This window comes from Haemorhous mexicanus, chromosome 30 (assembly GCF_027477595.1).
Source record: "Haemorhous mexicanus isolate bHaeMex1 chromosome 30, bHaeMex1.pri, whole genome shotgun sequence".
NCBI lineage: Eukaryota > Metazoa > Chordata > Aves > Passeriformes > Fringillidae > Haemorhous > Haemorhous mexicanus.
In genome coordinates, this window is record NC_082370.1 from 2946747 (window position 1) to 2974731 (window position 27985).

The following is a 27985-nucleotide window of genomic DNA, read 5'->3' on the forward strand; positions in this document are numbered from 1 at the left end:
CTGTGTTGCCGGTAACGGGCAGCGCGGCGGCTCAGCGACTGATTCCGTCCGAGCTGGCCGCTGTGCTGCGCGGCTCTCCCCAGTGCCACCCCGCCCTGTGGGAATGGGAGGCAGCCTAGGTTCGGGTGCATTTGTGCTCTTTTCCCCAGTAAATTGACTCCGCTTTGCCATTACTTGCTCCTAATATGATGGGTTTGTCAGGTGTTTGTTCCTGGTTTTTCTGGAGGATGATTCAGAACTCCGAAGTTGCCCTGGCAGATTGTCCACGGGCCATTGGCGGAGCACGGCAGTATGCCTGGTGCTTGTAGAGGAGGCCAAAGCCTGTGATGCCTTCTCATTCTGGGGAGTTTCTCGCGCTCACCTGTACCTGTGGTATTGCCCAGCCAGGGGCTGACATGTTTTGTTCTCATGTGCTTCCAACACATTATGAAAAGGTTCTTTCCCTAGAGGGTTGGCAGGGCACTGAACAGGCTCCTGAGGGAAGGGTCACAGCCCCGAGGCTGCCGGAGCTCCAGGAAGATTTGGACAACGCTCTCAAGGATGCACAGGGTGGGATTGCTGGGGTGTCTGTGCAGGGCCAGGAGTCGGACTTGACGATCGCTGTGGGCCCTTTCCAGCTCAGGATATTCCACGGTTCTGTGCTTCCAGTGTTCAGCGCAGCTTTTTGGCACGAGAGGCCAGCAGAGCCGCGGTGGCCGCAGTCTGCGCTGACACCACCAGCTCCCTTTGCGGGCGGGACCCCGGCGCTTTTGGCTGCGGCTCTTCCCCGTCCGGGCCGTGCCGGGGCGGTGCCGATGCCCAGGTCCGTGCGGGGTCCGGGGGCCGTGCCGGGGCGGTGCCGATGCCCAGGTCCGTTCGGGGTTCCGGGGCCGTGCCGGGGCGGTGCCGATGCCCAGGTCCGTGCGGGGTCCCGGGGCCGTGCCGGGGCGGTGCCGATGCCCAGGTCCGTGCGGGGTCCCGGGGCCGTGCCGGGGCGGTGCCGATGCCCAGGTCCGTGCGGGGTCCCGGGGCCGTGCCGGGGCGGTGCCGATGCCCAGGTCCGTGCTGGGTTCCGGGGCGGTGCCGGGGCGGTGCCGATGCCCAGGTCCGTGCTGGGTTCCGGGGCGGTGCCGGGCCGTGCCGAGCCGTGGGGAGGGCGGTCGGTCGGGCCGGGGCGGGCAGGCGGGCACACGGCTCCGCCCCGGGGCGGCGCAGCGCAGGCCCCGGCCCGGCTCCATAAGGCCGCGGGGCCGCCGGCCGGACCCAGCGCCCCACGGGAGGGGCGATGTGGGTAGGGGGTGTCATGGCCCGGGCCTGGAGCTGCCTCTGTCGCCTCCTCCTCTTCCTCATCTTCCTCCTGCCGCCGCCGGCCGCGCCCGGGCAGCCCGCGGGTGAGTGCGCGGGGCCGGGCCGGGCCTGCCGCCCGCACCCCGCTCGGCCCCACTCCCTTTCCCGGACAGCGCCGTGCCCCCTTCCCCGTCCCCTCCGGAGGGTCGGGCCCCCCCTTGTCACCCCTCCCTGGGGCAGCCGCTTCCCCTCCCGTGCCCTCGAAGGGGTCCGGTGGGGCAGAGCCCCCCAGAGCCCGGCCAGAGCGGGGGTGCTGCCCGCTGGCCCCGTGTGCCCCGCGGCGGTGCCCGGGGGTGGCCGCTGCCCCCGGGCGGGTCTGTGGGTGCCAGCATCACCTGTGCCCTGCCCAGCATCGCCGGTGCCAGCGCGCTCCTGCTCAGGGATGCTGCGGAGGGCCTAGCGGGACAGCGGGGCTCTGGTGCCGGGCCCGTGGAGCTCCAGACGGGGGGAACTGATCGCGGCAGTGGCCTCGGGTCCCGGCACAGCTGCCCGAGCTCGCAGGTGTCCCGCGGCTCTTTGCTTCTCCATCCTCCCGTGCGCTCCCGGAAGCTCCGTCTGGCTCTTGCAGCCCAGCAAAGCCCCAGGGATGGGGGGCTGCCCGGTCGGTTCGGGTCTGGGGCAGAGCCACGCAGGCTGCTGTCCCCAGGGAGGGAGGGAGGGCAGGACTCAGTGCTATCCTTCTCCGTGGCTCTTAAGGACTTCATCCTGTGCTGTCCTTACGGACTGTTTATGAATTGAGATGGTTCTGTTGATGGGCTCTAATGGTGCTGATTCAAGGCTGTACATACATGACAGGCAGAAATGTCTCCTCTGTCGTTATTTCCCCCCTCCTGAAGGGACACATGCACTGTGTAAAACTTTTGTGTTTGCCATTAATGCATGTTTTTATAGTCGGGTCTTCCCAACTGAGGAATATACAACTTGATACTGATGCTTCATGCTGAGGACGGTTCTTATGTGGTGTGTGCCTCTCCCTGAGGGATTCTGTGCTGGAATCCCTTCCTCTTACTTGCTGCGTTGTTGCTGGAGGGTGTGTGAGCTGCGTGAGGTGAAAGTCAGCTTTGAGACGGGGTACAGCACATTGGGAGCTGCCTGACTGGAGGCCCAGGAGTGATGTCTGGAATTATGCATCTCTGAGATGCCAGGTGCTTGTGCTTCCACTGGGGTGCTTGGTGTTTTAGGAAGAAGATTTTTGTTCCTGCCTGTAGGAAAGAAACACTGGTGCCAATTCCTGATGGTGGATGGTAGTGTTCCTCTTTGCCTTTGGAACTCTCTGTCCCAGCTATTAATGCCAAACCTTCCACGAAATATAATGAACCTCCCTTGCCTGAGTATGAGCATGAAGGAGAGGGTAGAAACCTCCAGCTCTTGGGTTATAATGTAAGGGCTTTTGACACACATAGGGATGTAAGGCAGAAGTGGAGTGTTGCCCAAAACTATTATCTGAAAATTCCTGAATGACCATAATCACATGGTGGTGTGTAGCCTTAAGGGGTTTGTGTGTATGGCTTTTCCTCTCCTGTTGGTGTCCATAGAAGCCTTCAAGATTTGACTGTATGGATTCAAAAAAATTCACAGGCAGAGACTGCTTTGTGCTGCTCCATTTCTTCCTTGATACTTGCTGTCATACACACACATGTTCCAGCCAGGCTTGACCACAATTCTTGAAGTGTCTAAATGCTTGGGTTTAAATTTCTGGGGAGATAGGCTGTTTGGTTAAGATAATTCTTTTGTTCAGATCACAGAAAGCACAGCACTGCCTCACCTGTATTGCAACAAATCTGGGAGAATCATTCAGCAAAGAGTGGGTTTGTGGTTATTTCCTCCATGTGAAAGAGAGGAAAGACATTTCAGTGTAGCTTATTTTGCCTCTTGTAATGCCTTGCTTTTGGAAAAACAAAGTGAGGATCATGACTTTAGAGTTTCTGCATGTCTTGATCATTATTATTTCACAAGCTAAATATAAAAGAAAAGGTAAGAATGTGCATTTCACAGTTCCCTTTGGTGGCCAGATGTAAAGCCAGTGATGTCTTAAAGAGAAGCTTCCCACGGAGTCAGCTGAGAAAGCAGAGCTGGCGTTCACAGCTGGTAAGATGGGGAGGAAGTGAGTGGGCTCAGTGTGCTCAGCCCCTGTCCGTGGGCACGCTGTGGTGGGTGGAAGGGAGTGACTCAGGGCCAGTGACCCCCAGGAGGGTTCATTTTGCTGCAGATAGCTTAGCTTTACCCTGCCTCTCCTTGGGAGAAGGCTCCGAGGTGCAGAGCCTGTTGTGACAGTAGCAGTGGACACGTGTGACAGTCCCTTTTGTAGAACAAGTGGAGCTGTTGTCTTGCAGACAAGTTAGGCTTTAGGAAGGGCAGAAGGAATGGGGAGAGTCTAGACAGGAAACACTTACAGCATAGGTCTGGATTTCAGCTAGGGGTGTAAGAATTTTCTAGGAAATATTTCTGTGGAAGAGCTCCGTAACCTGATCAACATCCAACATCCCCAGTGAAATACCAAAAGAAACTTCATGAACTGCTCTGGCCAGGTTTAATGTTGTACAAATATTCCAGGTGAGCAATACATACAGAGGAATTTGCTTCTCTTGCCATGATAATTGCTCATCTCTTCCTGCCTTCTAAAAGGCACCAGCACAGCAAGAGACCCAGCAGGTCTGAAGACTGAGAGCAGGGGAGGGAGAGGTGGAAAGAAAAGTCCCAAGGAGTAGTGCCTGTGGAAGAACAGCTGGCCAGATGTTCCCAGGTGTTTTGAAGATGAAGCACCACTGAGGCACTCTTTAGTGTTTGAGGTTTGGGAGGAGCTGGAACTGCTGGCTGCACAGAAAACATTCCTACATTTAGAAGAAGACTTGTTATCTTTGTGTTTTTTATAAACCTCTAAACATTTTAAAGTAGACTTGGATAATATTTGCAGAGTGAAAGTGAAGGAGGTTTTTGCTTGCAGTAGTCCAAAGAGTAAATCCTACTTCAGCTGTGACCTTAGTGCAAAAGTCAAGTGCACCAAAAAAATGCTTTTCCTGGTGTGCCATTGCCTGGAGAAATGCACCAGCAGTGGTTCTGTTGTTTTGAAGGACATATGTAAGTAAGCCAGGTCATGGAAGTTTCTCCTCAGACACTGCTTGGCAAACTCCTGTATGATTCTGAAAATAGGATCTGGAGAATGCAGATTGAGCTGGCAGCTGGTACCTCCCAGTCCAATGGGATTCAGGCTCCATAAAGACTGGGATAGCAGTCCCAGTGATCTGAGCACGAGAGAAGAATCTGTCAGGGATAAGTGGCTTTGAAAGGATGGTGCAAAGGGTTCTGCTGAGGTGGAAATAATTTCTGTACAAGTATGAGAGGGTGAAAAATGGGGAGTGGGAGCATGTTGGCAGGAAAGGAAATGATTGTCAGAGTAGGTTAAATGACAAGTGAATCAGATGTGTGCTGTCTATTTTGAGGGGGAGTTTAACCTGTGGAGATCCATAAACACACACAGCCTGTGTGCCTTGGTATGTGTGAGGTCTCACTGTGCTCTTGTGTCCTGTTTTGGGGATTTTTGGGATAGGTTTATCTGACTGGAGAGTGGAGCCAGAACAGCCTGATGTGAACAGGCAGAGGTGTAAGGAGATACTGAATGTTGATGCTCCTTAGTTGCAGGAAGGGGGAGGCAAGTATGACAGCAGGAAATCTAAAGATGTGGAGCTAGAGGGAAGGGGGTGAATGGCTGCCCTGCTCTGGAGCTCAGAGGTGCAGCTTGAAGCACAAGGAGCTGAATGCTGGGGCCAGGAATGCTCGCTGGAGATGCTCCATGTGGAACTGTCCTGGTGGGTTGGATGGCTGGGTAATGCCTTTGGCACTTCTGGTGAGCAATCCCCTGCCCAAGTGTGGAAGCTGACCTCAGCTATTAATTGTAATCAATTGATGATAACCACAGTTAACTTAATGAGTTTTGGTGTTAGCAGCTGACCTGCTCACATGCTGATGAGGTGTTTTTCTGAAATTAGTTTGTTTTGTGGTCTAACAGGCCACAGTCTGAACTTTCCTCTGTTTAATTTTTTTTCTTCCGTTGAAGAGTGTATCTTTGACCTTCCTTGGGAAGGAGTCACAGCTCAGGAAGGAGTCACAGCTCAGGAAGGATGGTAATTGAGGGGAAGTGTGGGTGAGTGGGTGGATGTAGCTGTGTGCTCTGATTCTGTAACTGAGCCAATGGGCATGCCAAGGTCTAGCAAGACAGGGAATGCAGTCTGACCTTTGCTGAAGGCAGATCTTACCTGAACACCCCCAGAGGTTCCCTCAGTGTCTGGAGAGTCGTTATGGCTGTGATGTGTTCCTGTGGTTTTCAAGCTCCCACATGCAGTGGAGCATGCATGGAATTCCTCTGGTGGATTTGGGGTGGGGAGGGGAAGATGAATCACATCTTCCTAGTTGTCTCCAGTGCTTGATAATTAATGGCAGCCTTTAATGAGATGAGATGAGATAACTGTGGTCATGGATGCAGTTGTGTTCTTCTGATCAGAAATCAAATCTCAGCACGGAAATGGGTCATCAGCATGTCCTGTCCTCAGCAGTGACGTGGTGCAGCTCCAGCAGCTGCCAGAAAGCACCTGATGATTAGAAGTCCTGTGACTTGCTGAAAAATTGATTCCAAACTCTACCTGGTCTTTGTAGAAGGAAATGTGGCAGCGGGGTTGGCTTTCTGCTTGGCTGCACTTGTCCCTTGGGTTGGGTTTTTTGTTGAACTGCTCTGTGCTCTCTCTGATGGGCTCTGTGCCCTCTCTGAGGGCTGCTGGTGATGTGTGAAATGCTGCCCAGGGCACTTGGCATGACAACAGCTGCTGTGGGAAGTGAGGGGCAGTGCCAGGGACATACCTGCTGGAGACTCCCACCCCCACCACCTCCCAAACTGGGGGGGGTGAAGGATGGGAAGGAGGGCAGAAAGTGGGGAGAGAACTGTCAGAGCATTCAGAGACTTGAAAGTTGGCCTCTTTTAGTGCTGTTGCTCTAAGAGGATCCTCTTGGAGTTGTACTCTTCCCAGAAATCCCTCCCAGTTGTGCTTCATGTGATGATTCACTTACTTGTTTTGTGCGTCCAAGCTGCTCTTGGGCAAACGTGTCTGTTCCAGGAACTGCCAAGGCTGGCTGTGCCCTGCTGTTTGTGGAAGCTGTGCCTCGAGAGCCTGCAGAGCCTGGCCCCAGGGTCCCACCCCTCTGCTGAGGGTGGGAAGGGCACTGGGGAGGGGACAAGGGCAGAGCAGCACCCTGCAGGAGCTCGGGGCTGGCTGGAGTGTGTGCTGGGAAATGACAAATGGACAGAAGTGATTGCTGCAGTCTGTGCTTTTGGTGGTTCATTCCAGGGAAGGAAGCAGCCCTTCCCTCCCTTGTTTTCAGGCCAGGGAGGTACTGACACTGTGTTCTGTACCAGTCAGGGGCTGTTTTCAGGAATTTTATCTCTGCTTTTTTAATAGTAGACAAATACTTTTGTAGTATTGTATTCTGTCTACTCTAATACTTTTAATGTATAATACTTTTAATGTCTACTTTTTTTTGAGTATTGTAGGATGTCTACTTTAATAGTAGACAAATACCTTTTCTCTACAAACACAATGACAATGAAAGTTCTGCTGCAGTCTGTGCCCTGTGTGAGTTCCTGAGAAGCAGTGGGGCTGTGCCTGTGCTCTGGTGACAGAAATGCTGTGTGGCAGAGCAGGACAGCACAGTGCATCTGAGGCCTCCTGCATGGCCATGTGAGCTGTGACAGGAGGGAAGCTGGCAGTGATCTGATGGCTTGTTCTTCAGGGATAGTGGTGGGAAGTGTGGGAATCCATAAATCAGAAAGTTTTGGGAAAGCTGCAGAAGGCAGAGAGAAGGCTGTCTCTGCTCAGAGACAGCAGAACTGGGATTGGAGCTGAGCAGGAGCCATGAGATTGGTCAGCAGAAAAATTATATAAAATGTAGAAAACAAGGACAAACAGAACCATGGTCTGTGTATTAATGCTTGGCTAGAATAACTCCCTGAGCTGCAGAAAAGTTTATCCAGTGATATTAGGGAGTTCTAAGCTTAATACTGGAGCTCTGTGCATTGTGTTTGAGGCTCATAAGCAGGTGTTGGATTTGAAAAAAGCCAGCATTGTTTAACCAAAGGTACCTGTGCTTATGTGGTTGGATGGAACTACTGTCAATATAGAATATATCCTATACAGATATAAATACTGTCAGTGTGCTTCTGCTTTGTGTGATTGGTCAAAAACACTTTTAAAGTGAGTTGTAACATGGAGTTCTTGGTCTGCTGCTGGGGATGGGAGCTGCTGGCACCTTCCCATTGTCATAGCCATGGAATGAGAGTGATGCTGGAAAATCAAACAGCTCCAGGCACCTTCCCAGCAGTCCTGTCCTGTTGGTGATTTGCACACAGCCCCTGGCTGGTGATAGGAAGAGTGTGCAAGGGACTTGCTTTTCCCTTGGGATGCCTTTTTGAGTGCTCCCCAAGGTGATGATGATGTGTGTCAGCTTGCCAGGGGTGGGAAGAGGAGGAGAAGGCATCTGAAGGAGCCTGAATGCCACTGCAGCCTGGTGCTTTTTGGGGAACCCCTGGCATTTAAAGCCTCCTCATTTTCCCAGGGATGCAGCAGGCCTCTCATGGAGGCTTTGAGCTCACAGTGCTGTCCTGCAACTTAGAGAAGCCTTTGGAGTGTGAGTTTTGGTGTGCTTAGAGGGGCTGGTTTGGACTGGATGCAGCATCTCAGTCCCACTTGAGAGATTTTGGAGGGTCTTGGGCACCAAACACTCGCTCACCTGCCCCAGAGGTGGTGATGATTTCTGGAGACAGTGAGGATGACTGTTCCCTTCCCCCTGCCTTTGTTGGGGAGCTCAGACTCCTCTGATGAGCTCATTGATTCCCTTGCCATGAGCCAGGAAAACTGCTTCTCTGGATGCTGCCTGATCTGGCTTGGCCAACCTCCTGCTTCCTGGGTGAGTGGCTGTGAGCCAGGCACTAGCAGATGCCACCACTGATGGGAAAAGTAATTTGCATGCACAATTTATTGTTGTTTACATAGTTAATATCAAACAGCTGGCAAAAACTGATAAAGGGAGTTTGGACTGTGGACTGGTTTGGTTCAGGGGATCTGTCTGATGTCGCATATACAAATAAAATATAAAAGGATCTGTGACAGCTTCTTTGTTGTAGGGATTTGTCTCACCTCAGTTGTTTTGATGAGGCCCTTGAGAGCTCTCTAAAAGCACAATAAATGGTAGCAGCAGCCTCAGGGCAGGAGTTTGGCTGTGCTGTGCAGGGCCAGGGTGTGAGGCTGAGCTGTGCCAGGGGCAGAGCAGGAGCTGCTGGAGCTCCTTGGGAGAGGCTGCACGGGGCAGTTGTGCAGTTTTGCAGCACAGGATGCTTGGTTTGACACTGGGTATCCCTTGCTGTGCTTAAGACCTGCCTTAAGAGCTGATTCTGCTGATGAAGAGTGGTGGTGCTGCTAAGACAGTATTTGGAATGTGAAGACTTCAATTGGAGACTTTCTGGAAAATTTGGTGTCTCCTTTGCTCTTTGTGTGTTGTTTTCTCTGGCCCCTGCAAGGCAATCCAAGTGTGCCTTGCTCTGAGCTCTTCTGTGTGTGCACTTTTCCTGAAGTAGTGTGTTCTTCCTTGAGCTTCATCCTCTTGGTTGCTTTGTTCCTTCAGCCAGTGTTTGTGTTCTGCTCTCCAGGTTTCCAGGAGATTTCCCTGCTCACTTCCTACGAAGTTGTCACTCCACAGAGATTGGGAAGAGAACGACGAGAGGCTTCCAACAGCTCCTCCATACAGGTATGGGCAGTCTGAGACACAGCTTCAGTTTAGTGTCTGCTTCCAAATAAAATCTGCCCAAAACTGACCTGAAATGCCTGTGGGATGCTGCTGGATGTACCTGGCAGCAGGGAAATGTCTGTCCCTGCAGAGAGCATCACCTCTGGCACTGCTGGCAGCTGAGGGACAGGAGTACCTCCCTCCTCCAGAGCTCATGAGTTGCTGCAGTGGATTTTTGATCTGGGTGTAAAACTTGCATCATGTTCAGTAAAAAAACTGTGTTGTCCTTTTCTGACTCTGACTTGGAACTTTTCTGTGGAAGTTTTAGAAGGACAGAATAAAAAAAAACCACATTTCTATTTTGAAACCATTTCCTTCATGGGATTTTTCCCCAGTCACACAGGAAGAGATGCTAAACTCTTGAGGCAGGGACAATTAGAAAATAAATTTCAGGCTCATCCACTGTTGTTGGTTTCAAAGACTGGTTCATTCATTAACATGAGTAAAATGCACCTTTCTTTATATTCAGGACAAAGTGTCATATGCTATTGAGATTGAGGGAAAAGAATACACCATTCATCTAGAAAAGAACAAGTAAGTGATGAATTTCTTTAAATTATTAAATCACCCAAACTGTTGTGTGCAGATGAGAAGCTGGCAGGTAGCACATGAGTTTTGAATCCTGGGGGGAGTGCAGGATTCCCCAGCAGGTAGATCCCAGCTCTGCACACTGGGAAGAGATTGAATCCTAGTGTCCTGGCTGTCAGCCAGAGATGTTTTTTGATTCCTGCAGCCCTGGGGAACCCCCTTCAGAGCAGGAAGCTGCAGATTACTCCGAGGAGACCCAGGGAATCTACAACTCTTTCTATTCACAGCTAAAAATAAACAAGCTGAACTGTATTTCAAGTAAATATTTTCACTTTTGTCTGAATCTTGTTTATTGTTTTAGTTTTGTGTTTTTTCCTGTCTCAGGAGCACAAGGACACTAATAAATGAGGAAACTGGCTCTCTCCAAGGTCTGAATACTGACACCTCACAGCTGATACAGACTCTGTCTGTCTGGGGTTTAAGAGCCACTTGCAGCACCAGCACATGGTCATTTACCAGGCCACTGCTGGCCAAACTGCCCCTGTGCAAGCCCTTGGGGAGCTCCAGCTGCCCCTTGCCAAGGCCCTGACCCTCAGAAATGTGGGAATTCAGCTGCACCACATCAATGGAATTACCAGGATGGTGCAGCAGTCTAAATCGTGGGAGACTTTCCAATGCACTTCCTCCTCAAACTGGGGAGGAAAAGGCACATGCAGCAGACTGAGGGCTAGAATTTTTTTTTTTTTTCTGCTTGGAAACAGGCTTTTAGCACAATTTAATGGGTTTTGCTGCTTGTTCTACTATCTGAGGTGAGGTGGTTTGTTTGATTTCATTAGCAGTTCTACCATCCTGGTCTCTTGAATTTTGCTGTGAAAATATACTATTTCTTGGTTAATTTTAGAGGATTTTCCTTTTTAGTGTTTCCTTCTTTAATTTCAATTTACACATTTGTCACGCTTCTGATTAGGGCCATCTTACTGCTCTGTTCCATTGTCACAATCATTCCATGAAATTCCTCTTGTGTTCCTTGTCCCCTGTCATTGCAGAGAACTGCTGCCCAAAGATTTCACAGTTTATACCTATGACAAGGAGGGAAAGTTGCAATTGGAATATCCAGATGTCCAGGTAGGACTTCCTTCTATTCATACCCTCACTGAGGGTGACTGGAACAGAGCATCTGTGGGATGAGGGAGTTGGGATTACAAAAGGATGGTTGTATTTTCTGCTGGGCCCCCTTCAGTACCCACTGCCCTCTTCCTGGAGAGAGTCCTTAATTTTGGATGAGGCTCTAACCCTGTGAAAAACCTGATTTTCTGCTGTGGAGGTGGTTGCTGTCTCATTAGAAGCAGCTCCTCTCTGCAAGGCAGTGCTGCTCTCAGCTGTTGGTGTCTGGTTATTGGGGTGCTGCTGTCCTTGTCCCACAGCCCAGTGCAGGGCTGGTGGCTCTGGGTGCTCTGGGGGCTGAACAGGCAGCACAGTGAGCTTCCAGATGGGTCCCTGAGGCACTGTGAGCTGGCTCATCCATTCAGCAGGGCTGGCTGTTAGCAACTAAAAACTCCTCAGGTGGGCTGCTCTGTGAGTCCTGCCAGGTGGGAGCTGCTGGAAGGGGTGCACAAGTCTGAATGGGAAGGGATGGGATCTGTGCAGTGTTGGAGTTACTCCACAGAAAGCATTTGTTGCCTGACATGTTGCCTTTGGAAATGCAGAATTGAAAGCAGGTTGTGTGATACAAAATGCAAGAGAGATTTCCTAATGGCTTCACTCTCAGGGATGAGTGTTGTTCCTTTGAAAGGGAAGTGTTAGTCAGACATGATTCACAGGATCTTGTTCTTGAAAATAAAGCACCTGAGTCAAATGACTGTTTGCTTCCTCGTTAAAAGGAATTGGTTAGAGGAAAAATGCTTTTTCAGCATTAGGTCACAGAAGTCACACTGGCCCTGAAGAGTTAGCACAAGCTCTCTGTGCTTTCTGCATTCCTTGCTGAGCACCAGGGGACAGAACCTGTACTACAGACCCCTGTATCAGTGCCTAAAGATGAGACAGAGAAAATGGAGTGTATTTGCCCATGTTGCCCCTTGTCTGCTTTCCAGAATTTGTATGTCCAGAGTGTGTCAGGGCTGCACTGTGCAGCACAGCTCTGGCTGGTGCTGTCCCTCCTCCTGCTGCTGAGAGGTGACAGACAAGCCAGAGCTTTCTGCCAGAAGACTGAAGAGTAATTTGGCCCAAATCAGGAGGGAGGGGCTGGCCTGGAAAGATTTGAGGCAGGGTGGAGGACAGAACAGGAGAGGGATAGCCTAGGTCAAGTCAAGAAATCCAGCTGTGGAAATTTAACTTACATTTAATACAAGTTGTGTTCTTGAGTTGTGATCACTGCTGGTCAGTGGCAGCTCAGAGGTTGCCCTGGCTGTGCAGGGGTGCCTGAAACACCTGTGTAATTCACCCTTGTTTTCCTGCCAGGATCACTGCCACTATCAGGGCTTCGTGGAGGGCACCCTGGATTCCCTGGTGGCTGTCAGCACCTGCTCAGGGCTCAGGTAGCACAGCTCCTCCTTTGTGTCCCTGCTGTCACATTGTGGCTGCTGAAGCCAAAACCCAGATCTGCTGCTTTTCACTGTGCCTCAGCCAGCCAGGGAGTCACTGGCTGCACTGGGCTGCCTTGGTGCTGGTGTCCTTTTATTCAAGGAGTTCACAGATATTTGAAGTACAATCAAATAAGTTATTTATGAAGATTGCTACCAGAATGCAGTAAATTAGTTTTGATGCATATTTGGATTATTTTTTAACTTGCACAGATAGTTATGACAACTGTACCTGTTGCAGAAGTGGAATGTTGAACACTAGTCTCCAGATTTCACAAAATTGACCCTAAACCTTATGCACCTCAAGTTTGATGGAATTGTTTTCTACTTTGGCCTAATTGCCATATATTGTGGGCCACTGATTTTTTTGCAGGGCCATGTCAAGCACCAGAGTGGCAATAGTGTATTTGATCTAAAGCATTTCTGCTTAAGACCTGGGCTGTAATTCCTGGGGCATTTCAGAGCCTTACAGAGGTGTTTAATGTCCTGCATTTGTAAGGCCCTGCTCAGTGAAAGGCCTTTGGAAATGTAGAATTGTGAAGTGTGCTGGGTCACAAGAGCTGAGGTACAGGCAGGCTTTGGTTATCCAGTAAAATAAAATTCTGGGTAACTGTCCTCTGTGCTCAGTGCCAGATTTCTTACACACTGCCTTGTTTTAGGGGTTTGGTGACAGTAGGGAATGTCACCTATGGGATTGAGCCCATGGATCCCTCCTCTGGCTCTAAACACATTCTGTATCGACTGGACAATGTGAAGAAAGAGCCCACAGAGTGTGGAGTAACCACTGAAGGCCAGGAAGGGGAACATGAACGTGCAGAGGGAGAGCTCCATCCCAGCATGACCCAGCTGCTGCGGGTAAGTCCTCCCCAGTCCCACACAAGGGGTTTTGTGAGTTCATTTAAGAGTGTGGAAGCAGCTTATCAGATTTCCTGGGACTTAGTGCATACCTAAAGGTTTATGATTTGGGGGGTTTGCACTAAGGGACAACTCAGTTTCTTCCCCAAAGCAGCCACAGTCTCCTCCTGCTTCTGCACATGGCAGGGAGGGTGGGGCAGCTGATTAGAATATTCCTGGGCTTTTCTGGGGGACTTCTAAGGGCAGGAGCATGGCCCTCATGGAGAGGCTTGTTAACAAAGTACTGCATCAGGAGCCAGGAGAATATTGTCATGTTTATTCCATCCTCACCATCACAGCAGCAGTTTGGTGTGAAGTCCCCCTTGTCCTTCAAGGACTGTCTGTACAGGAACAAGATTGAAGAAATGTTGTGTTTCACATCAAAGTCATTGGTATTTGCTGGTAGAATCTTTCTGCCCCTTTAGCAAAGTGTGTGGTGAGTTTCCAAAGCAATCTGTGCAGAGGTGCCTTGCTTTTGAAACAAGGGGAGTCTTTGTGCAGCTGAGTTTTAGTGTAAAACTCAGACACTCTCATTGCATTGGATTCCACTGCTTGGCTTTGGCACCGTGTGCTTTGGGTGTGTCTCAAACCACTGGTGGTGAAAAGTGAAATATGACAATGTCACGAGGGGTTTTTTTTTTGTTTACACTTGAATTAATAAATCTGAAGTTGTCTAAAACAATTATTTTTTTTCCCCCAGAAAAAGAGGGCGGTCCTGCACCAGACAAGATATGTGGAGCTGTTCATAGTTGTGGATAAAGAAAAGGTGGGAGTTCTGTGTGGCTTTCCTTTTTCTTTCTCCTCAGGAGAGGGCCTGGAAAGCCCTCAGATTTCATTACTCCCAAATGGATTGTTGAAAAACACTTGACAATTTACCCAAGTTGTGCAAATATGCTACCCTGGAAGTGGATAAATATGTGCAATGCAATCTTCCTCAGAACAGAAGTCAGCCATCAGACAGGGAGAGGTTCTGTAATGTAAGGAAAGCACGGGGTAAAAACTGCCTTTGCTGTTGTCTTTGGGATACTGAGCTGCTGAGCAGTACCAGTGAAGATGTTGCTGAATTGGTTTGCATCTTCTTGGAGATTTGGAGCCAGGCAAAAATGTTCTGTTCCTTCTTCTAGCTGTTGTCTCTTCTCTTCATGAAGCTAAGTTTCTTTGTCTTGCAGTTTGAAGATTTTGGGAAGAGTGAAACAGAAGTAAGAGAACATATGGTGCAGCTGGCAAACTTCCTTGACAGTGTGAGTAGGAGGGGTGCTGTGTGCTGCAGCCCTGCTGCCTTTTGGAAGTGTCTACCTTGGGGTCTGTTCTGCTTCCACTTTGGGGAATGCATCCCCATGGAAGCTTTTCCATCTCTAAATTCATCTGCACTTATCCACCTTGAGAATTAGTTTAGGAAATTCTTCCAACCTGTGCTACATCCAGGGAGTGACAGGACAGATTGTTGCAATTATTGCAATTCTTGTGTTTGTGTAAAGGTTAGAGAGAAAGCATGTCTGGAACTCCACTATTTCACATGATATTTGTCAGAATTGAGACTTCTTTTTATTTCTGTTTGGTATTGTCTTGCAATGGAGCCAGTGTGGCATTTAAGCATTGATCCTGTAGCTAATGAATCACAGGGAAAATGCATTCTGGTGGTTCCAGTTGTGTACTAGCTGTGAAAGAAACCTCAAACCCACACAGAAAAGATGGATGCTTGCAATAAGATCTCTAACACCAGTGTCACTGTTATATCTTCTGAAAAATCTCTTTGCCCAGGATTTTTTCCTGGGAAGTTGAGAAGCCTCAGAGAAAAAGTAAAACAATATTATCCCATTTGCTTCTCCTGTGTTTTGCTGCTTTGGAATGTGGTTGGGGATTGTTTATCCAACAAGTGATTGTTTGATTGGTTTAATGTGAATTGTTTTGACTTAATGGCCACTCAGGGCCATTAAGTAAAAGTAAAACAAAAGTAAAACAATATTATCCCATTTGCTTCTCCTGTGTTTTGCTGCTTTGGAATGTGGTTGGAGATTGTTTGATTGGTTTAATGTGAATTGTTTTGACTTAATGGCCACTCAGGGCCAAGCTGTGTCCAGGCTCTGGAAAGAGTCACGAGTTTTCATTATTATCTTTTATCCTTCTGTCTGTCTCCTTTCTGCATTCTTTAGTATAGTTTACTATAGCATTCTTTAATATAATATAGATCATAAAATAATAAATTAGCCTTCTAAAACATGGAGTCAGATTCATCATTCCTCCTCCCATGGGGCACCCCACAGGTACAAGCCACCAGGCCACTTGTTTTTGTCTGAGGCTATAAATGAATATTTCTCCTGGTTTTCTCCCCAGATGTACATTATGCTGAACATCCGCATCGTGCTGGTTGGGCTGGAGATCTGGAAGCACGAGAACATCATCAGCACTGATGGTGGGGCTGGGGATGTGCTGGCCAATTTCGTGCAGTGGCGAGAGAAGAACCTTGTCCTGCGGCGGAGGCACGACAGCGCCCAGTTTGTCCTGTGAGTGCCAGCTCCTTCCCTCTGCTCCCAGTGACAGGAACGGGGCATTTGTGTTTCCAAACCAGCTGTGGGGCTGCTGCTGGGAGAGAAAAAAAACCATGGGAAGGATTCCACTGATTGGTGAATGGAAAAAGAGATTTGTTTTTACAAATAAACTTTAGGGTTGCTGAGAAATGAAATTGGACATTTGAAAAATGAAAGAAACAATGGAGAAGAAAATTGCCTAAATTCAGTAAGAATTAAAAATGAAAAGGGAGGGTTGTGCATTAGAGGGGAATCTTTGGGATCAAGTGTTCTGGGCAGTGTGAACCTCTCAAGTGCCTCAGAAATGGGGAAAGAAAGAAGGGAAATGTGGCTGAAAATTGGGATAAAAAGGGAGGCTGCATCCTCCAAACCTTGGAGAGACCCCAGGGGATGCCCCATGGCCTCTGCCTTGGCTGGAATAAAGTCAAAGGACTCCTCTGTCTCCTTTTTGGACATAAACCTCTGGTGTTTGTGGATTAATTTTCCTAACACCAGGAAGTTCATTCTGTCCCTGCTCAGCCCAGCTGTGTAGCAGGCACAGGGCCTGCAGTGCCTCCATGGCATTCAGCAGCCCAAGATAGGAAATGCCAAGTCATGATGAGTGGACCTAAGGCTCCCCTGTTCTGCCTTCAGACCCTTGCTTATCTCTCTGTAAGTCTATAGGTCGCTTTGCCCTCACCATTGGATAGTTTCCAAAACTCCTGTACCCTGTAAAAACCCCTACTTTTGCCCAGCTCAGCAGAAGAGCTGTCCCTGAGACCCTTCACAGAAGACTCCAATAAAGACATCTCTGTGGACCCTCACACAGCCTTCTCCTCTCTCTCCCAGCTCTGCCAAAGGCACTTAGCAAGCTAAAGAGCTGAAATCACTAATGAGCTGCTAATTACTAAGAGCTGAACTGCTTGCTAAGTCTGGAGCATGTCTGAGGGGTCAGGACAGGTCATGCTTAATTGGACTTCTCTGTCTTGGGCACCCACGGGGAGACCCTGAAAACACCAGAATCACCTCACAGCTGTAGTGCCTGTGCTCCTTATATGCAGAGGGATGATGTGGAAGAAGCTGACTTTCTCTCTAAACACTTGTTTTAGATGGACAGAGCAAAGGAATCTGGAGCAGACAGCAAAAGCTTAACTGGTGCCATTTGTGCTTGCAGTTAGCAGCAGTGCCCCTGTGTCAGCCTGGGAAAGCTGGAGCAGCAGGATTTGTGCCCCACAGGCAGGAGTGGTGTGCTGCTGTGGACTCTGTGTGTCTGTACAGACAGATGATGGCCTTTCCTTTCTCTTCATGACTGCAGGAAGAAGGGTTTTGGTGGCACAGCTGGAATGGCCTACGTGGGAACAGTGTGCTCCAAGAGCCATGCAGGAGGCATTAACGTGGTGAGGTTTCTTCAGTGATCTCTGAATGTGATTGAGGTCAGAGTTTGCACCTGAAAGTCTCCCTGGAAGCACAGTGTCTTTCATAACAAAGCTGAAGTGGCTTAGTGGGGCTCTTATGTTGTCTCCAGCAATTTCTGACACTTCCAGGGTATCTGGATCACAACTTCTCTGTAGTCTTCTGCTCAGCTTCTCTTCTGCTCAGTGTGCAGTACTCATGCAAAAGGATTCCTCTGTGTTGTTTTAAGCATCTCTGCCTTGAAAGTTTGTGGGAGCTATGGGTGTTGTCAGATCTGTGCTGTCTGACTGCAGCTGTGACCTCCCTGAGCAGTGCTGGTTCATGCATGCTTTATATGGAACTGCAGAGCCTTAAAGAACCAAGCTGCTGGTCTCAGATAACACACAATCCCAGAAATCTGGCTCCTTTGGACCAGTGACAGAAGTGCTGGAATTTGCACATTTCAGGAGAATTGGGCTGGCGTGGAGAGTTCTAGTTTTTGTGTTAATGTTGCAGCTGCTCTGGAAAGTGGGGGTTGTTGGGTAGTGTCCCAGAGAGGTTTCTCTGAGGGCTCTTACTGCTGAGCAAATTCCATGTACTTGGTTGGAAATCTGGCACTGTTGGTCTGAGAATCCTGATAATGTAGAGCCAGAATGGCAAAAGGGTCTCCTTGGCACAGAAGCAAACATTGACTTTGTCAGGATAAGCTCTGTGCTGACTGCCTTCTGTGTCACTCCTGTGCAGTTTGGAAGGATCAGTATCCAGATGTTTGCCTCCATCATGGCTCACGAGCTCGGCCACAACCTGGGGATGAACCACGATGACGAGCGAGTCTGTCACTGTGGGGCAAGCAGCTGCATTATGAGCTCTGGAGCATCGTAAGTAGCTGGCCAAGGGAGGGCAAACAAAGCTCAAAATGCCCCATCCATGTGCTTTGTTTTTATGGATTACTTTCACCTTCAGATTCCCCTTGCAAAGAGTCCTGTTGTGCTTGTAATGAGGGATGCAAATGTCCCCCTGTTCTGCACACACAGGGGGTGCTGGCTTGGCTTAGTGTAAAGCTCAGCTCATTTTCTCCATTGCAGGGGATCCAGGAACTTCAGCAGCTGCAGTGCAGAAGACTTTGAGAAGCTGACACTCAACAAAGGTGGGAGCTGCCTGCTCAATGTCCCAAAGCCTGATGAGACCTACAGTGTCCCTTATTGTGGGAACAAGCTGGTGGATGCTGGGGAGGAGTGTGACTGTGGCTCACCAAAGGTTCGTAGCTGTGTGTGTAACTTATCCCAGAGGTGCCAGGGCAGTCTTCTGCCCCCGCCCAGAGGGGACTGTTTGTGACAGAGGGGGAGATTTTGTGACATTCCCAGCCCTTGTGTCCTCAGGAATGTGAGAGCGATCCGTGCTGCGAGCCAGGAACTTGCAGGCTCCGATCTGGTGCTGCATGTGCTTATGGTGACTGCTGCAAAAACTGCCAGGTAGGAGGCTGGGCTGGTGGTGGGAGGTTGAGAAAAGGAGAGCATTGGCTTGGTCAGTGCATCTGTGAGAGGGAGTTCTCCTGTGTTATAGATGGATAATGAGATGATTGGCTCTTGCAATTAAAGATAACTATTGTGTGAATATCAATAAAAGCTTTAGTGATGCACAGTTATGTTATTGTAGTTTAGATGTCCTCCCCACAGTTCCCTTTCCCCCCTGTATTGTTGCCATCAGACAGCCTGGGCTGTCCAGGACAGGTACAAAGAAGCTGCACAGGTGTGCCTTACCTGGGGCAGGTGGGAATGGCAAAGCTCAGGGGGTGCTTTGGGGGTGGGCATGGCAACACCTGAGCTCCAGTCCAGTGACAAAGCAGTCTGCACTGATAAATGGCAAAGAAGAGCTGAGTGACAGACTTTGGGAGGGCCAGGGCTGGCTGATGCAGCCCCAGGGGTACAAAAGCCTGAGCATCCCTCTTGAGGATGAACCAGCCCCGGTGTGCACGAGGGGCAGTTCCCAGCCCTGCAGCTTTTTCCTCATGTAGCCCTTTGCTGTATTTTTGTCAAGGTTTAATAAACCTTTTTAGATTTTCAAATGAGCAGTTGTTTCTCACAGCTGCCCCACAAGGACACACAGATCAGAATTCAGATCAGTCCCTGCTTTGGGGTGTATTGTGGCTCAGGTGCAGCCCCACTCTCTGCTCTGAGGTTCCTCTTTTCTGACGCAGTTTTCCCTCCCCTTTCTGCTCAGCTGCTCCCTGGAGGCACGGAGTGTCGTGCCAGTACCAACGAGTGTGACCTCCCAGAGTACTGCAATGGCACCTCCCAGTTCTGCCAGCCAGACTTCACAGTGCAGAACGGGCACCCCTGCCACAACCAGGAGGCTTACTGCTACAACGGCGTGTGCCAGTACTACGATGCCCAGTGCCAGGACATCTTTGGCTCCAGTAAGGAAGGGCAAAGGGTTACAGTCTTTCTAAGAGATGTAACTAAAGAATACGTCGAGTGTGGGTCTCCTCCAGCCAGGTCTCACAAGCTCTTGGAGATCTATTTCTCACCCAAGATAGCTCAGCTACCTCAGAAGGCATCAAATCAGCAGGATGGCTTCTGTGGGAGTGTTGGAAACTAAAAGGTTTTGATAAAAGGCAAAATAAAGAAACTCTTTACTCTCAGAAAAACTGAGCCAGGTGCAAGAGGTCCTCCTGCCCCTGGTAAAACACCTCAGAAAAGCAATTAGTTTCTTTGTTCTCTTCTTTTTCTAGTAAGTAGCCCAAGCAAAACTTTGTGGCTCTTGTCCAATTAGCTATCCTTAAGTTTGAAGTGAAGTCCCCTAAGTCTTATGAGATGCCTTTTCACCTCATTGAAGAGAAAAACTTCTAGGCTTATTTCATTTTTAAAAAACCAGAAGATAGTTTTGTCCCTCCGTCAACAGGGGGCACATTCCTATAAATACACTAAGTTTATTTAAAATACATTTATTTGCTTGTCACTAACAGAGACCAGCTGGCTTTGGCAGAGTATTTGGAGCAGTGGTAGTAATGGCTTAGCATCATGGTCATGCATTCTTCCTGTGTTACACTTAGTTTTGTGCTGGGGATCCAAGTCATAATTTTGTTGCATTTCTGGTACAGTGGGGTTTCTGCTCTACAGGTCTGTAAAGAAATATCAAATCTTAGAATTGACTCAGGTTGAGTAACTGTTTTTCTCTGTTTTTAAACTTGGAACCTTGTAATTCTGACATGGTGACCTCTTTAGTGTTTTGACCAAGTTCCTAAGCTTGCTGCTGCATTGGTGTAGCAGGGTAGTTGCCCTGGGTACAGGAGATCCTGTGGGAGATGTTTCTGTGCCTGGGTAACGTGGCTCCTCTCTCTGGGGATGGGCTGTTGTTTGCAGAAGCCAAAGCAGCCCCCAACATTTGCTTTGCTGAAGTGAATTCCAAGGGGGACAGATTTGGCAACTGTGGTTTCCACGGCCATGACTACAAGAAATGTTCCAGCTGGTGAGTTGAGCCCAGTGCATTGGGAAGCTCTGAAATACAGGGTTGGGAATCTGTTTGGGTGCTGTGCTGCCAGTTTGGGATGTTGTAGGGGGTGCACACGGGAGGGGTGCAGGGCTGTGCTGAGGAGAGCGTGTTCCACATCTCCTGTCAAGGATTGTGCATTCCCTAAATGTTCACATATGGGAAGATGAGAAGCAAATCCTCATGTTTTCCTTAATGTAGAGATTCCAACAGCTTACAGAAGAAGGGATAAACTACTCTTGCAGCACTGGAATGAAGCCCAGTTCAGTTTTATTTGTCAAGTTGCCTCAATTTTGTTTTCAAGTAGCATCTTCCAGTAGAAAGGAAAGATGGTATCAAGCACATGGCAGTCTGGTTCTCAGAATAAATTCAAGTGTCACTACAGTGTTCCTGTGTTGCTGTTGTAGGAATGCCATGTGTGGGAAGCTGCAGTGTGAAAATGTGAAAGCCATGCCTGTGTTTGGAATCAAGCCTGCTGTTATCCAAACTCCCATCAGAGGCACCAGCACCACGTGCTGGGGGGTGGATTTCCAGCTGGGCTCTGATGTCCCAGACCCAGGAATGGTGAATGAAGGCACCAAGTGTGGTAATGGAAAGGTAATAAAAAAATTTAAAGTGATATCCTAATGTAATAACTTGGGGTATTCATGGGAATAAAATTTTCAGCTGCACTGTTTCATAAATAGTTATGACCATTATTTTTGGATGCCTGTAGTTAATGTGAAACTAAGTGAGTCCACTGCTTCCCCCCACTGCCCAGTACTGCACTGCATGTGCATCAAACCTTTAATGAGCCTTTCATTTGCAGGTGAAGTGAAAGAAATTGAGTTCATTGAGAGCCAGAAACTTTGCTCTGTCAATGAGCAGGAAGAGCCAGGCTCACACAAATGCCTCGAAGACAACTTTCAATTAAAATCCATCTAAACTAAAGAGTGCAGAAGCTTAGCCCTAGCAGAGGAATGTGCATTCCACATGTCCTTACTGGGCACAATTTAATTGCTGTTCCTTTACATTCAGACTGGAGACAAAAGGCTCCAGTGCCAGCTCAGCCCCATGCTGAGAGGCCTTTTGTGGAACAGAGTTTCTGCAGAGTTTGGAATTATCAGTGAGGGAGTGTGAGGCTTTGTGGCAGCAAGCACAGCGTGGCTGTGGGCTAGGAGCAGGGATCTGGGCAGGCAAGGGGGCACTGAAATGCCATCATCCCTCATCTGTGTGCATCTCTGCTCCCCAGATCTGCAGGCACTTCCAGTGTGTCAGTGCCTCTGTCCTGAACTATGACTGTGACGTGGAGAAGCAGTGCCACGGGCATGGGGTAAGCAGGGAAGAGAGGCAGCAGTTTTCAAATGCTGATTAGTAACTTTATTTTTCTGTTTTGTCGAACTGTAAAACTCTCTATAAAATGCCTCTAGGCAAGAGAACCTGTAGCAGTGTCAAAAAAAAATCTTTGACACAACTCTCTGCCAGGCAAGAATTCCCAATTCCAGTATTGCTAATGAAATTTGACTCTGCATCTCACAAAGAAAAAAACAAACAAGTAAAAGCCATGGTGTGTAAGCTGTTGGGATAGCTAATCCTTGGAAGCTCTTCCTGAACAGTGCTGTGTGTGCTCAGTCATGTGAAATCTTGGGATGCCTGGCCAAGGACTGTTTGGAATTGGCTGTGGAGTAAGTGGGTAAAAGTCTCCAGGCTGAGCAGCACAAAGCACAGAACAGGTCGTGGCTGCTGCAAGCAGATTGAAATGCACAGAAATGGAGGTGACTGAGTGTTTGTGTTTTGGAATGCAGGTGTGCAACAACAACAGGAACTGCCACTGTGAAGCAGGCTGGGCCCCCCCTTTCTGTGACTCCAAAGGCTACGGGGGCAGCGTGGACAGTGGCCCTCCATACAATGGCAAGTGGCTGTGAGAGCTGGGCTGGGGCTGGGTGCTCCAGGGCAGCCCCACGTGTTGGTGAACTTTGGTGCATGGCTCTGCATGCACCACACACCTCTGGGTTTCACTGGCAAAGAATTCTGGCAGAGGTTTTGTGCTCAAGGTGTTGCACTTCTGTGCCGGGATGCTGGGGTGGGGATCTGTAAGGATCTGGGTTAGTTCAGGTGATTTCTGCCACCTCAGAACAAAGATCCTCTTGGACTTCTCTGTATCCAGGCTTGGAAGGGAAGCTCCAGTGAAGGGAAGCAGGATTCCTGCACAAGAGAAAGCAAACTGACAGAGCTGGAAGCTTGCTTTGCTCACTGAGGGTTTGAAGGTGAAATAGGAACCAGAGCCAAGCTGTAATCTGGAGAAAACTTGCTGTGTCCATGTGGAGTATATAAAGATGGGATTGGTGTAACTTCTGTAGGCTGCAAGAATGATCTTGAAGACTGTTTTTCATCAGCTGGTGTGGGTTTGGGAAGGCTAGGAGCTCTGATCCAATAACAGGCTGGAGAAGCACACTGGAGCTCGGGCAGATCCCTCAAATCATCAGACAGAAAAAGGGAAAGGCTGTTTTTGTACAGCCTGCAGGGGAGAAATTGCTGCATATAAAAATGTCAAAATTAAGAACCCAAGTTCTTTGTCTACAGCAAACAGTGGCTGGAGAAGAGGTAGATTTACCATCAGACCAGAATGCAGAAGCTCTGTTTTCCTCTCTCATAAAATCTTTAGTAATGAAACATTACAGCCATGAAAAATGAGGACTGATCTCCTAATTTAATGTGCTACTGCAGCCCAGGGTGTCAGCTCTAAAAGATAAACAGAAAGGATCTATTTGGGCATCTATCTTATTGGATTCTTTGGGGTTTTTTCTATGAAAAATGGAAAGAAGTTACAGAACCGTTCCTACCTCATATTCTCTGCTGTAAGGTTTATTTCTTCTGCATGGTTTTGTGCCCTCAGACAAAGACACCTCTCTGCGCAATGGGCTGCTGGTGTTCTTCTTCCTGGTGCTCCCCCTGCTCGTGGCTGCTGCTCTGGCCTTTGCCAAGAGGGACAGGCTGAAGAGGAGCTGCAGGAGGCTCATGTCTCGCTGCCACTCGTGAGTGCCTCCTGCTTTCTGCCTTCTCCTCTGCCCTGGAACAGGGCAAAATCCATGGATGTTTGTTTACACCAGCCATGCCAAAGTGTGGAGGCATATCCCAGTCCCAGGATGTCAGGGGAGGGCCCCTGCATCCAATGGCACATGCAGTTTGCCTCTGGCAATGACAGAAAAGATAAATCCATCCCAAATCAAGAGAGCAGAGAGTTTTCTCTTTGCTGTTATGTTTGTTCTTGTGCATTGGTGATAGGGGTTTATGTTTTTGGGTCCCATCTTTTTCTAGAGGGGCAAAGAGAGGCTGCCAGAGTCTTGAACAGAAGAAGGGTTGTTGTTGTTTATTAGATTTGTAAATCTAATCTTTAGATTTGATTTGTAAATATTATCTTTCTCACACTTGATACGTGGTAAGATAGTATAAATCCAGGTCAGGTTCACAGTACCTGGGTTCACAGCCTGCACAGTGCTTGTGTCTGGGTTATGTGCTCACACAGCCAAATCCATTGGATTTCAGGTCCCTTCAGTCACCTCCTCCTCGGCCAGACACTGAGCCCAGGGACTACCAGCAGAGAGGCTTCTCCCGTGGCCTGCCTTATCCTCCGAGAGCTGTGCCCATGGTAGGAATCAGCTACCTTCCCTTACTCTATTTGTTACTCTCAAGTAAAGAGATGAAGGCAGTTGCTCCAACTTTTGCCCTAATAAAAGCCTTAAAGTTACTTCTTCACTTCTGAAAATTATGTTTCTCCTCAATAAAAAGCAGAGAGAATATTTGTTTCCTGAGGGTTTTATGGGGGCCTCCTCAGTTTCCCAGTTTAAGTGTTGTCCCAGGCTGTGCTTGGTTTACCTGCTCTGCTGCTCCCTTTTCCTCAGGGCAGATACCCAGCCCACTCTCCTTGTCAGAGCAGTTGTCCTCCGAAAGCCACAGCCAGCCAGAGCACACTCCCAGAGCAAACCAAGCGCTGTTGTGATCAGCCTTGCTGTGTCTTTCAAAATCCAGCAGTTTCCAGACTGCTGTTGCTTCTTCCTGCTGAGTTTCTCAGAGGAAAGAGCACCTCTGACATTGCCAGGCTGCTTTGCAAGCGTTCTTGAGCATCGCTTATTTAGCGACGCAAATATTTCCATTCCCTGACGTAAATATTTTGATTCCCTACGTGCAATTCCTTTGTGTTTTCTTTGTAGGATATGCATCCCAGCTCCTTTCCTGTCCCAGCTTACCCAGTTAACCAGCACCCCCAGCAGGCTTTCCACCAGCCCTACTACTCCCCACCGCAGTACCCGGTGCAGCAGCCGCCGAGGGTGCCCAGCAGGTCAGTGCAGTTACTGCAAGTCCCCCTGGCAGGGGCACTGATGGCATTTCTTGTCCTGGCCGTCACTCCTGGGAGCCCTGGGGTGTTCTGTCGTGTGTTGTGTGTGAGTGGGGCTGACTTTTCACTGGGAGAAGTTTCTCCTTCACTTCACCCTGGAAGGCAGCGCATTCATCGTGTGCTGTCATGGCTGTGTGGTGATGAACGAGGCTCAGAGCGCTGCTGTGAGGGCAGATTAGCCCAGCAGGTGGATGAAAGGCCTGTTAAAATAGTCAGTTTAAAAGCAAATTACTCACAAATCTGTCATTGTGCTGATTTGTGAATGCTACGGCCAAGTGCAAAACCATTTCTCTTAACTTTCAGTAGAAAGTTTTCCTGTATGTTTCATCTCACTTTTGAATTGTGCTTGTGAGATGCAGTGCTGTGCTGTGCCACACACAGACCCAGCAAGTGCCAGTGGCTGAGTGGGAGCATCCTAATGTAGCTCATGTTGGGGAGGCTCTTGGGCCAGGGGGTCTTCAGAGAATGTTGGAGAAAAGGTGAGTGTCCCCACGTTTCTCTTCACAGAGAAAAGCAAGGCACAATTCTTCCCAAGATTATTTTTATCTCATTTGCTGTGCCTGTGTTTGTGCCAAAGCAGAATGCAATATGGAGAGTGTTTACCCACAGTGATGGTGTTTTGGTTCCTTGGTGTGTGTCAGGACTGTGGGCTGACAGTCATGAGATGCTGTGCAGTTGAGTGCTTGGCAGATTCAGTTTGGATGTAATGTAATATAGTGTAATACAGTATAGAATAATTTAGTATAATAAAGTAATTAATTAGCCTTCTGAGAAGATGGAGTCAGATGCATCATTCTCTCCCCCTGTCGGGGGTTGCCTGTGAATACTAAAGGTGAGTTTTAACAGATGGGGGTTCCCAGAGGATTTCAGGCCAATCTGAGTGAGGTGTGTTTGGAATGAGTCTCGGTGTGCTGGCCGGGCTGGGGCAGTGGCGGGGCAGGGTGGGGTGTGAGGGCTGTGGCACTGACTGCTCCTCCTGTGTCCCCTGCAGGCCCCCACCCCCGCAGCAGAAGGTTGTACCTCAGGGAGCGCCGCCAGCCCAGCAGAAATGTTTACCTCAGGGACAGTACTTCCCTTCCCGACCGGCACCTTTGCCTCCCAAGTAGCTTTGCCGTGGCTGAAATTGCAGTTCCCCTTCTGGCATCCCGTGGCAGTGCCGGCAGCCTCCCTCTGCAGCCTGGGACAGGGCAAACGAGAGATCCCAAGCAGGAATGTAGAACTTTACACTCAATAAATACCTCGACCAAAGCTCCAGGGACTGAAACACCCAGCCTGTCCCTCGCTCTGTCCAAGCTTTGCTGCTGCAGCCAGGCTGGCAGCAGGCGTGCAGCAGCCTGCAGGGAAATAGTCCTGAAATCCAGCACGTGGGTTTGGGTTTCCCCATTTCTGCCACGAGTCCTGGTAAGGAAATTGTCTGATTTGTTGTTTTCTCTCTGACTGTGCAGTGAGGAATTGGAGTAACCCGTTTGCAAAGCAAGGAGATCTGTCAGTTAATTTACAGTTACTCTGCATGGACTGGGAAGTGTTTCCCATGTACACCTTAATGGCATAAATGGAATGAGGTCTCAGAGGACTTTTTCAGGAAGAGAGATATATTTTAAACATGTTTATGCATGTATATATGTTTATAGATGCATAATAATGCACTTAAATTCTTAACTCCATGCTGACTGACACTAAGCTGTGCTATAGGAGCACTGAGTTTAATGCTTTTTTAATTAGAGAGTGGCTAAACGAGACTCCTGTACTAATTCCCACTAATCATGGATGGGCAGTGAAGATAAAGGTACGAGAAGACACGGCCATATTCTGGTTTTAAAAAATGGGCTGCTGCTAGGTTTTAAATCAGGTCTAAAGACAGCAGCAGTCCCTGCAGAACACTGGGAGGTGGGAAGTGTCTCTTCCTGGACCACCAGAGCTTCTCTGAGCACTTTAAAAGGGAGCCTGGTGGCTGATGCACCCCGTGTTTTAACAGGCAAGCCCTTGCAGTGTCAGTCAGGATGTTTGTGGGCTACTGTGTGTCAGACCAGGCTGCCCTCTGCTCCTGCACCATGGGCCAGACTGGATTTTGGAACTCCTCCTGAGCAGAGGTGCTCAGCATCCACTGTGCTAGGAGAGGGAGCTGTAGATCGTGATCCTGTGGTGCTGTGGGTAGAAGCTGGATGTCGTGCTCACAAATGGAAATCTATTGCACAACTTGCTAAAAGTGAGGTTCTGTTGCACAAACTTGCTAAAAGTGAGATAAGTGCTGAAGAGCCTGCTGGGCTGTTTTGCTCTGTGCTCGCCACAAGCACAGCTCAATCTGTAAAATCCCCCTAATATTGCCAAAAAATAATCTTTTTCTCTGTATATACATACATAAATATATATATAGTGTGTGCAGTAATAAAATACTTGAACTCCTGTGGTTTCCCATAAACTTAGATTAAGATTTATAACACCATTAAAATCTGTAAACTGTCACCTAGAATTTCACCAACTGTACTGGTGGGGGTCTCCTTTTTGTTCCAAGATAATCAATTACTTCCTAATTGTGTTGCTGTGTCCTGCTCTGCCTGAGCGGGCTGTCTGTTTGTCTGTCTGTCACAGTGAGCTCTGCAGCTGGATGCAGCCCATCTCCAGCCCTGGTCAGAGGGTGGGGAAAGAGGAGGGGATCCAGGGAATGAAGTCATCCAGAGAGATGTACTTAACTGTGTGTGTGAACTAAACTATGCTGAACATGGTGCCTTCACTAGACAAAGAGTTTTTGTACTCCCGGCGTGCCCGTTGGAATAGCCACAGGTGCAGGGACATGTGGTGTGAGGAGCGATCCCAGGGACAGGAAGTGGCTCCAGTTTTTGGTGGTGACTGCTGAAGATGACTACTGACTTTCTTTTGTAAAGTGTAGATACCTGTCCCGGGCAGGTCGGGAGCCGTGTCCCCCTCTGCAGCCGGCCCCGCGCTGCTCTCTGGCCCAAGGGCTGTTCCCAACCCCTTTGTACAGCCCCAACAAGCAATAAAGAAGCCAGTTTTGTACAAATCTCTGCCTCAGCCTCTGCTTTAAAGGGTGGAGGGGCTGTTACTGGTGG

At 49.0% G+C, this 27985-nt stretch overlaps 1 protein-coding gene across 1 annotated transcript; it reads left to right on the top strand.

Moving 5' to 3' along the window:
- Nucleotides 1-1177: 1177 nt before the first annotated feature.
- On the top strand, nt 1178-27936 carry LOC132340028 (disintegrin and metalloproteinase domain-containing protein 9-like). The gene is made up of 22 exons (XM_059870753.1): nt 1178-1370; nt 9017-9114; nt 9623-9687; nt 10728-10806; nt 12139-12215; nt 12920-13115; nt 13855-13920; nt 14324-14395; nt 15489-15658; nt 16977-17058; nt 17798-17931; nt 18139-18310; nt 18433-18525; nt 19274-19469; nt 20416-20521; nt 20950-21139; nt 21774-21854; nt 22327-22432; nt 23418-23556; nt 24068-24170; nt 24733-24860; nt 25909-27936. Exons 1-22 carry the CDS (start codon nt 1265-1267, stop codon nt 26021-26023), a joined length of 2574 nt encoding a protein of 857 aa, XP_059726736.1. The 5' UTR covers nt 1178-1264; the 3' UTR covers nt 26024-27936.
- Nucleotides 27937-27985: the final 49 nt, after the last annotated feature.

Bases quoted from the DNA above. Each gene is read 5' to 3' on its own strand.
- LOC132340028 (XM_059870753.1), top strand. From the start codon at position 1,265: ATGTGGGTAGGGGGTGTCATGGCCCGGGCCTGGAGCTGCCTCTGTCGC. The intron at 14,396-15,488 runs GTGAGTAGGAGG...TTTTCTCCCCAG, and splicing joins TGGCAAACTTCCTTGACAGT to ATGTACATTATGCTGAACAT. The intron at 20,522-20,949 runs GTGAGTTGAGCC...TTGCTGTTGTAG, and splicing joins TACAAGAAATGTTCCAGCTG to GAATGCCATGTGTGGGAAGC.